Source organism: Fusarium tjaetaba, assembly GCF_013396195.1.
Source record: "Fusarium tjaetaba strain NRRL 66243 chromosome Unknown NRRL66243_c0000211, whole genome shotgun sequence".
NCBI lineage: Eukaryota > Fungi > Ascomycota > Sordariomycetes > Hypocreales > Nectriaceae > Fusarium > Fusarium tjaetaba.
This window is the reverse complement of record NW_023501407.1, coordinates 35,330-45,791: the sequence shown is the minus strand read 5'-3', so window position 1 is coordinate 45,791 and position 10,462 is coordinate 35,330. Positions and strand designations below refer to the sequence as shown.

Sequence of the window (10,462 nt, the reverse complement as noted above, 5' to 3'; positions counted from 1 at the left end):
CCCTGAACCCACTCAACGTTACCCACCTTTTCAAAAACTGCCCTGACAGCTCGACCGTCTAGAGGAGACCGCGAGAAGAAAAAAAATAATACTTAAAAAGGTTCGGGACCCAGTTCTCCACTCTGTGCACCCTCTCCAAACCACTACCTTCAAAGAGGGACCTGCCACGAGCCTCATCCTCCACCATCCGGGAACATCTTCTGCGGAGCTCTACAAGGCATTGCATTTGATATTGCTTTGCTCTCTCAAGTTTTGCAAAACTCCCAGACCCCTCCTCTTTCTCCCTTTCTCCGCAATCCTCGACTTGGACTTGTCATCCACCAAGGTCCATCGTACCCCGGGCAGCTTTTTTTTTGCGTCGCGGTATTCTCAACACCACGACGATTGTCACCAGCTTCGCGTCTACCAAGAGTAGCATGGACGGTCCTCACTATCCCTCCAATGGTATAAACACGACTTCTTCTGGTCAGACTTATCCTTCACCAACCGCGATTTCTCCCAACCAACTTCAAACCGGCTCTCCTCTACCTCAGACTCTGCCACCGCTGCAGCCTCCAACCTCGGCCATGCAGAACATGTACGGAAGTCACCCTCACACGCCGCGAACCCCAGGCACCCCGAACACGCCTGGGTCGGCCTCCAACATGCCTACCTACCAGCAGCAGACATCGCAGCCCGCGAACCGCGCTGGTATGTACTCAATGGCCCAGAACCAATATCCTCCTCCCCAGGCTTATGGCACCTCTGCTATGATGCCGCAGGCGACCACTGCCGCGTCTCACCCACAGCCTATCGCGCCTGCTCCTGCTGGCGGTCGCGGTCCTCCGGTGTTGCGTCCTATGCCTCCTGGAGGCATCATGTCCCAACCTGGTGTCTCGTCGCCCTATGGTCCTGGTTCTCTTATGCAGCCCACTGCAGTGATGCCAGAGGGCGAGCCTCCCACTCACGTTGTTGGATCTCAGGGACGACGCGGTATCCTGCCTAGTGCTCCTGGGCGGCCTGCTGCCCCAGCCGCTGGTACTGGCGCCAAGAACACCGTGATTCCTGTCAAGGACGCAGATGGCAAATTTCCTTGCCCCCACTGCACAAAGACTTACCTCCATGCCAAGCATCTTAAGCGCCACCTTCTGCGACGTGAGTATAACAGCTTGTTGACACTGACAGATTTTACTGACATTCTTTCTCACAGACACCGGTGACCGCCCTTACATGTGTGTTCTTTGCCGCGATACCTTCTCTCGAAGTGATATCCTGAAGCGTCACTTCCAAAAGTGCTCTATCCGCCGTGGCAACCCCACTGGAGCTAGTCACTTGTCGCACCCTCAGGCTCACGTCAAGAAGAACCAGCAGCAGGCTCAGAAGGCCGCCGGCCTCGCCCATGATGGTGACCTCAACCACCTCAACGGCTTGGGTAACCTGCCCGCAGACAACATGGTCCACCCATTTGGCATGGTCCCAGTCTCGGATGGCATGAACAACATGGCCCAGGATCAGAGCCAACTCTCTCGATCCAGCTCGCTTGGTCGTCTCGACAACGGTAACAACGCTGACAGACGGAACATGAACGGTCAGGTCATGGGTGCTTCGCAGCCCTATGGCGCTGACCCCAACATGAACCAGCAGCAGATGACTGGCTACAGCATGCCTCCCGCTCAGAACGGACTGCCCATGTACGGCGGCTCAAACACAAACCCTCCATCTGGCCTTGATTGGTCTCAGATGTTCCAGGCTGGTGCGCATCAAACCTACGTCAACACATCTTTCAATCCTAATCTTGGACAGACTCAGAGCGGAATCAAACCCGAACCTAATGCCGGGCCCGGAACGACAGGCGCCAGCGCCAGCGACACCCTTTTGTCGAATATGGGAATGCCATCTCACCAAACCTCATACAATCTTCTTTCTGATCAGATCCTTAATTTTTTCTATCCTCCTAATCAAGCCATCGATCCTTCTAGCGCGGGCATGAATCTCTACTTCTCGCCTGACAACGTCAAGGACTTCTTGGACAAGTACACTCACTTCCACATCCACATGCCTTTCATCCATGTCGCGACGTTTAAGGTCATGGAGGCGTATACTGGCTTACTTGCAGGCATGTGTTGCATCGGCGCCTGTTACTCAGACAATGTCACCCCGTCCAATGTTCGCGAAATGATGGATTTTCTTGTTGTCGCACTTCAACGCGACTGCAAGATGATGTCTAATGCTGAACCTTTGGCAGGGCAACCGAGTCACGCATCTCGGGCTGATATTGAAGAGCTTCAGGCTGTCTTGCTAACATGTATATTATTACTTTGGAATGGAAACCCTCAACAAAGAGAGCGGGCTCGACAGATCTACCCGTCTCTTGCAGCCAACGCTAGGCGACTAAATCTTTTCCAGTCGTCGCGGGACCCTGCTTCTTTGTCACCCCTTCACCAAATCGATTTTGACCGCAACACTTTTGATTTGCAGCAATGGAACTGGGATACTTGGGTCGATCAAGAGCGTCGAAATCGTCTAATGTTTGGCGTCTTTCTAATGGACGTTGCCATGGGACTTTATTTCAATTCTCAACCCTTGTTCGATGTTATGGAATTCCATCTACCTTTGCCTTGCGACGACACAGCTTGGGATGCGGACAATGCCGGGGACTGTGCTTCTGCGCTTGGCCTCAACGGCGATGTTGCCGCTCGCGAGAAGAATCCTTATGGCACTCAGCGACCAAAACAACCTGAGATGGACTGGGCTCTCAAAGCTCTGCTGCACCCCTCTTATCAGATCCAGCCTGGAAGTACAAACCTTTATGGAAAGTTTGTTCTCATTCATGGCATATTGGCTCTGATTCGGCGGGCCCAAATTGACGGCAATGCGGCTCAGCTGTCCAAATTTGGAACCCCTCCTCCCAACGATTGGATGACTCCAGCCGGTCACAATAGTGGACGGGGTACTCCTGTGGAGGGGGCGGCTGCCAACGTTGACCCACAAAGTCTGCAGGCACTTGTTATCGCTCTGAGCAAATTCAAGAATAATTGGGATGCGGACATGGCCAATCAGTTCCCGCCAACATTACCGGGATCTAGCAATCCTCGACGGCACGGGTTCTCGCGAGATGGTATCCATTTCTATTGGCTTTCCAACTACCTGCTCAAGCACACGCAAACAGCGGACTTACGGTTGTCGTCGGATGCACGCTTTGTCCAAATTATCCAATTATTGAAGTCGGTGAAGTCGTGGGTGATGTCAGATGGCGCGAGCAGAGGAGAAGAATTAGGTTCTGTCGGAGAGATTGATGATCAGTATGGAGCAATGGATCTCACATTAGAGATGGCAAAACTATTCAAACCACTTCCACAAGTGGTGGAAGACGCTGGCACTGCGTCTGTCAAGACGGAGCTTGACAAAGGGACGGTAGTATGAATTTCTTACACAACCAAAAAAAGTACTATAGGGGCGGGGGCTGCATCTGGAGGCGTTGCGCTGCATTCTGCTTTGTTTTCTTCATTTTCTTTGTTTCCTGGGTCACTGGGTTTCACCAATGTGATGGTCATCTCAAGGTAGACCGGATTGGCCTCACACATCCATGGTTGGCACTGTTGTGCAATGCATTTGTCGAGAATAGACGGGAAGAGGAGTTGTAACTGCATATTAGACTTTGATCAAGATAGAAAGGGAGGTCTAACCGGTTGATGGTCAACCGGTAGACCATTCATGACTTGATGGCTTGGAGCAGGTTAATGATGTTTGCCTATATTCTTAATGCCCAATTGTGAAGTATTATGTTATGCGTTTATTTTCTGATGTAATGAGATCAATCCTTGACTCTGCTGCGCTTTGTTCACTAGGTATACTTGACGAAACACTGTCCATGGGAGACGTGTAGGTATGGTTTATTATATATGTATTGCCAACCTTTTAGTTCAGTTCCCATCTTTCTCGTTCTTGTCAACAGTGGTGATCTTGGGTGTGTATTTGTCCAGCACAGCCTTGTCCTCTTCAGTTGGGGTCAAGCCCAGAGACTTCTCAAGTGGATCAGTCAACATGAGTCCTCCGGCGCCCCAAGCGATGATTGCGACACCGACGCCGAGGCGCGTCTTGGGTGAGAGGTTCTTGTAAGCCCTGGTTGTGTATGTAAGTCCGAGCTCGTGCTGGGAGCTACGGTTGAGGATGAGGCAACTTACTTGAGCATGATGGTTGATGTGATGATGGGACAATGAGGACAAGACGAGAATAGCCAGTCACATGACCTTCGTCTCCTTTAAAAAATGACTGTCATAAGCACATAAGCTCAACAGTTTGCTGGGGGAATACTCACACTTGAGGCGTTGGAGAGGCGATGAGGCGTATCGCCGTGAATCGGCGGATGAGAACTGGGATGGAAATAGACAGAGGCTGATGTTTGATGCGGAAAAGAACGTGATAGGTTTACCGTGGGGCGTGGCAGTAGGTAGCTCAGCTCCGAGGTTCCAGTCAAGAGAGGACAAGATTGAAGCTGGACTCTCCTCATCTCTAGACATGAACATGTACAAACATACTACCTACTAGTCAGAGATATAAGGGACTACTTGTTCGTACTCACATAAAAGTACACAAAACAACACAAAGCTCACTCGAAGGAACAAGAACAAATCATGGAGCATCACGAGCCAGTAGCAACGTCACCGCAATCGCAGCCCCGCCTTACACATCTCCCATACGAGCTCATCAACAACATTGGTGTTTTTCTATCAAGCCGAGATCTCAAAAACTTCAGACTCTCATGTAGAGCGATTGTGGAATGTACCAAACCACTCCTTGCGTTGCCCAATTTCGATGGCGTCCCGTGGAGGAAAGATGGAGAGAGGCTAAATCATCTTTCCCTTATACCGAGCTGCGCAAGGCGCATTCACTCGGTCAAGTTCAACATGGCTCGCTTGGTTGAGGAAGAGGTCGAATACGCTACATCGCGAATCATCAACGCAAATGAACTGAATCGAGCCTGGGGTCCTTATCTCGAGACTCAAGATATCTTCCTCGACCCAATCGAGCTGCCTGTTGACCTGGTAGTTCCAGCTATCATGAGGCTACCCAATCTCGATTCCGTGTGCCTGACTTGGACGCAGTGTCCTTGGGAAGACTATAGGGCAATTGAAGATGTCTTTGACCCGGAAGAATCCATGGAATTAGCTGGCGATGAGATTCTAGAGTCACAGCAAGCCATCTTGGATGCTCTACTCAGACGCAACGTACCGCTTAAGAGTCTGACACTCGAGCCGATAATGCATCCGTACCTGAAGCTACCATCCACGCTGGACCCAAGAGTATCAACAGTCTTTGGGTCGGTGACCCAGCTGCACTTGCATCTGAAATACGACGTCATCTCCTTCAAGCCAGACCGCCTCGATTACTTCATCTCTCTGATGCCCAACATCCGAGACTTAAAAGTCCACAGCACTCCTGTCGAGTTCGAAGCCAGCGATCTTGACTTCTACATCAAGAAGAGGCTTCCTCACCTTGAGAAGATCGACCTAAGCTGTTTACAGATCAACTTTGTGCACTTTGTCCGTCTGATTATCGAACACCGTTCAACACTCAAGGAAGTTGACCTGCAGAGTATATATGGATGGTGTGATCCTTTCAGTTCAACTGACATTGATTGGGATTTCATCTTTAAGCTCATGAGGGAGAAACTCGAGGTGTTGGAGACGGTTCGAATCAATGGCAGATTCAGTGACAACGTGGGCTGGTATCAGATCTTCTTTCGTAACGACGTGCCTGCTGTGGACACGATTGTTAGGCTCATGGGAGAGAAGAGTGAAAGGCTTGAGAGGTATATTCTCGAAGGAGGGGAGTATCCTCAGCCTCTGTGGAGGATATAAAGGGTGTGTGAAATAGGCGGTGATGGACATGAGATAGTTGAAGGGTAATGAATTATGATGAGAAGGAAAGTTTTGCTTTGGAGTTTTATGATAATGAGGTGAGCGCACAAAGATATGATAGGGAGCGAATATTGGGACGTTGTCCTTTTAGGGAGATGTTGGGGAGCATATTCTAACTAGCCTTATCTACAGAAATTTGTTAACAGTATGTGATTTCTTCCTTCTTTTTTAAATCTCGAGTGGCACGGTAGCAGCTTCTAAAGTAGATGTGATTTAAACATTGAAGTTCTGGAGTAGGACAGCCGAGCTGTCCAGTTCACATAAGATGTAGTTGATTATGCCAGCATATGGTACAGAACCAATAAGGCCAAACTATCAAACGTAATGCAACAACTGGGACTATTTATATATATGCTTCGAGAGTGTAGAGGCTCAAGTTTCTCGGAAATGCCATCTTCAGGAGTCAATAGAGGCCTGCCCTTTCGCGAGGAGTTATGAACTGGCTGATAGTGCAAACCAAAGGTATATCAACAAGAATAGCTCAGTTTAAATCAAATTGGGCTGAAATTATTCACAAGGAGTTTATGGTTACAGAAGGTGAGCTTGTTGCATCGTTCATGTTCATAATCGTGTTCCTCACATCTTTCTCAAGGATCAGCTCTATCAACCCTCCGAAGTCTTGAAGGCATGGTCAGCATCTCGAGAAAATAACCTAGACATTTCAACTTTGCATAATAAGGCGTTGAGACAAACACCAAGCCTTGAGAATATGTGAAATACGCCATCCAACGTTTCTGTCACATAATTCTTCCGAACTTCCAGTGGCCTAACATGTCGGAGGTGTTGCTACATTACAATAGCCATCAGAGGAAACACTCCTCTCACGTGTACTTCAGGGTCTGGCACTTGATTCAACAAGAGTGAGCATGGTATGTCAGCCATAGTATGATGAGTCTTAGATATTGTACGTTTACCAGACAGCTTTGAGAATACGAACGGCACAGCAGAGACCCCAGGTATGTCCTGAAATTTGCCTTCTTCCCTCTTGCATACTTTCTAGTGATATCTGCACAGAAAAAGCACGCTATGGAAGCAATAGATAGGGGGTTGACAGGATGATGCTTGAGAAATCGAGACCAATATCGCGATCGATCAAACCTTGACGATAGCATTAATGAAAGTCTATTCGGTGCTAAAAGCAGAGGAATGTATATAGCACGTCATTCGATTGTAAGAAAATTCTGGTGAAGAGAAATGGCAACACTCTTCAAGACAAGAATCAACGGCTGCAGCAATCCCCGAGACATTAAGAGAAGAGTTGAGGGACGAGCAGAAGCCGCTTCCGCGCCTCTTTACCAAAAAAGTGTTCGAGGCTTGGCTGAAGATGAAGATGAAGTTGAAGTCGAGTGGCAACTGAAGGGAGAGCACAAGACCCTGGGGTTGGAGGGGATGAGATGGACGAATGAATGAATGATTATAATTGCTTCTTGGTAGGATTTGTCTTAAACTTGCAAACTTGTCTCAGAGCATCCAATGCAATCTAATGCCGGCCGTGCATCCGCGGTTTATTAGACGCATCGAGTTTCGCTGGACACTAAAGCATGTCACTTCCATTTCTCATCACGATAGCATATGAACTAATGGTTGATGCTCTCTGCAACTAGAAACGGTCGTGAATATCTGTGCGTGCATCAGCAGCAGCAGCTAATATCGGCCGCAGTCGTAAGCCGGTGACACAAGCCATTCTCGGTACTGCAAGCCTTGTTTCAGAAACATTCCCCTTTGAGGCGGCACGAGGGCTCCTGGAATGATAGGGCGAGGACTAGAATTCTAGGGAGGGAGAGAGAACCCAAGACCTGGAAAAGTAATTAATTAATGCAAATGCAAGGCGGGTTACACGTGGTTCGTGATGCTTGCATAGAGCGTCAACTCTGAGACCATGATGAAGCTCGGGACAGGCCTTGTCCATTCCAACAAGACCAAACCGAGTGAATGCAACTGTTGGGGAGAATAATGGCCTCAAAGACAGAAGCAAACTGTCAACTCTGACTGGCTGTTGACCCATATCAGACTAATCAAGTAATGAACCGTTTATATTATGCACGAGATAAATGAGGACGCAGGCTATAGTACTAGCAAGCCCCGTCTCCCAGAGAACGACGACCGATGAGCAGTAAGAAAAAAAAAAAAGAAATTATAATGCTTGTCTAACATAACTAGCGTAGAACATGCAGCAGTGCATCCTTTCAAATATGCCCAAGGAAATTAATATGTTACGTTGTACTCTACATACAGATAACTACCAGAGAAACATGCCGTTTTGCTGTATGTAACTTCGTCTCGAGTTTCCAGGGACTTTGTGTATCACCCCTTGATACACATGTCAAATGGGGGTTTGATTTATTAAAGGAAGAGGGAAAAAAGACTCAATGAACCTAATCAAGGGGGATCCCAGCGTCAAACGCGGAAAATAAATTGTTTTCTGTACTAATCTGATCTGGAGCTATCCCTGCAATTATCAAAACCCTTGACCCGCAGGTTTAATCTATCAAGATACCTTGGACTATGGCTTATGCTCGCTCACAGAACCCGGATATTACGTTCCCTTTGTTTCGAGCAAATTACTAACTATAATGATTGATTTGACAAGTGTCTTGGCTCGTCAAATTAATATCGTCTCCCGCCTTGAAGAGGGCTGCGAATCTTGGTGCTGGAATGCAAACGCAGATTTAAGGATATGGATGCCAGCTTCAACGCCTCAGTCTTGCTGCCGTTTGCACGTCATGGCTTGCGTACGCCAGACATCCATGATCAGGAGCAGTAGTGAGAGATATAATCTTATCTGTAACTGTTTACAGAAGTCTAATGTCGAGAAGGTTAAGGTAAGGTACAGTAGGAAACGGATGGGATAGAGTGACATCCCGGCCGCGGAAGACCGTTAGATTTGAAAAAGGCCCTAGACTAGCCTAGTCTGTTCGACCCGCTTTTGCCATGCGCCGCCGTAGCTCTCTAGACTCTTCTTTTTGCTTGTAGCTGTACGGAGTAGGTAGCGTCTTGGTGTGGTTGATCATGATCAAAGACTATCTCATCTTGACTCGCTAGACCTCGACAATCTGGGGACATAAAACTAAAAGAAAGAAATTTCACTCAAGATCATTAGTCTTTAATTGAGTTTTGAGCACGTTAATGGTGGAAGAGTGCCTATTAGCTGTTAGAGCTTCTGCACATTCCTGAGTCAGTACTGTATGTACATGCTGTATTAGTGCTAGACGTTTAGAGTTTCTTTTTTCTCTTGGTGTTTCCTTTTTATTGTATCCAATTCTGATACGACTGTGTTTTGCATATAACGACAAACTATAGTTATTGGCTGGCTGAATGACTATGTAAGTATTCCTCTGATATGTGACGGTTGCAAGTCCACTAAACCGTGGTTTCGGCCATATATTCTGAACAGAAGCAATGCCCTCCCAGCCGAGGACAATGATGAGACACCATTGGAATGCAGCTATTGCCCCCCAATCGTGAAATTCGGCCATCATATCTCAGGATTGGTCTGCTCGTGGACAGGGGTCGCGTGGCGTAGAGGCAGAGACAAGACAAGATGAGGCAGACCAGAAGAAAAAAAAGGGCAAAGAATAGACGCAGCCAGAGGACCATGTATGGCAATTCGCCTGCTCCCGCACATGGCGCATCTTGTTGGTGGATTCCATATACAGCGAGGGAGTGTAGATGCGGAATGTGAAGCATTATGTATCTGCATGTGTCTATATATGCACCTATTTACGACGAAACGAAAAACCCTTGAAGTCGTCTCTCTCTCCCTCTCCCTTTACTTCGTTCCTGATGTTGAGGGTTCTGTGATTTTCTTCTCAATCTTACAAAGCTCAACCTGTTCTTACATTGCTTCAACGATCTCGATCTCTTCATTGAGCATTCTTTTCTTTGTCTTTGCTTATGCTGTTTTTTTTTTCCGTGATTTGATTTGCTGTCTTTTGCAAATCGTGTTCGGACCTATACACAACCTGTCTGGTATAGGTGTAAGGGAGGAGGACGAAAGAGACACACAGAGAGGACAGACAGTAAACGGGCGATGAGAGGAACCGTTGGGAGCACAAGTACAACGTTGCTCAAACAGGTACGATATTTCTTGTCTCTTTTTATTAATCCTCTTTTTTATTCCTCATCATTCATTGCTATCACGATGTGGCCTTATACTTGACTATGATGGCTCGAGTCAAGTGACGATCAACATCAAGAGATGCAATGATACTGCTACATCGCGGACCCATAGCGATGTCGAGCATCCAATCCGAGATCTGCTGTACCTTTTCGGGACGAGCTGAATAGTCTGGGATGGTGCTTGTTCTTGTTCCAGCATCGTAACACACGCACTGCACTCGATACACCAGGTGCACACACAGGCACACACACCAATATGCAAGCATGTGCAGGGTCACCCGCACACACCATCATGAGCTTGACCGGGACTGGAGACTGGGATTGAGCTGACGAGATGTTTGCTGCCGCAGTAACTGAACTGAACTGAACTGGTGCTGTACTGCTCCCGGTCTAGTACCAGCCTCTCAACCAACAAAGCGAAACATACAGATCGGAAATTCCTC

At 47.9% G+C, this 10,462-nt stretch overlaps 3 protein-coding genes across 3 annotated transcripts; 2 read left to right on the top strand and 1 right to left on the bottom strand.

Moving 5' to 3' along the window:
- Window positions 1–416: 416 nt before the first annotated feature.
- FTJAE_9289 (regulatory amdA) lies at window positions 417–3,402 on the top strand (the record flags this gene model as incomplete). Its single annotated transcript, XM_037356194.1, has 2 exons — window positions 417–1,134; window positions 1,190–3,402. 2 exons carry the CDS (start codon window positions 417–419, stop codon window positions 3,400–3,402), a joined length of 2,931 nt encoding a protein of 976 aa, XP_037203656.1.
- Window positions 3,403–3,902: 500 nt separating this feature from the next.
- On the bottom strand, window positions 3,903–4,171 carry FTJAE_9288 (uncharacterized protein; the record flags this gene model as incomplete). Its single annotated transcript, XM_037356193.1, has 2 exons — window positions 3,903–4,101; window positions 4,164–4,171. The coding sequence occupies 2 exons, from the start codon at window positions 4,169–4,171 to the stop codon at window positions 3,903–3,905; spliced, it is 207 nt and encodes a 68-aa protein (XP_037203655.1).
- Window positions 4,172–4,613: 442 nt separating this feature from the next.
- Window positions 4,614–5,840, top strand: FTJAE_9287 (uncharacterized protein; the record flags this gene model as incomplete). The annotated part of the gene is made up of 1 exon (XM_037356192.1): window positions 4,614–5,840. One exon carries the CDS (start codon window positions 4,614–4,616, stop codon window positions 5,838–5,840), a length of 1,227 nt encoding a protein of 408 aa, XP_037203654.1.
- Between the last annotated feature and the right edge of the window lie 4,622 nt (window positions 5,841–10,462).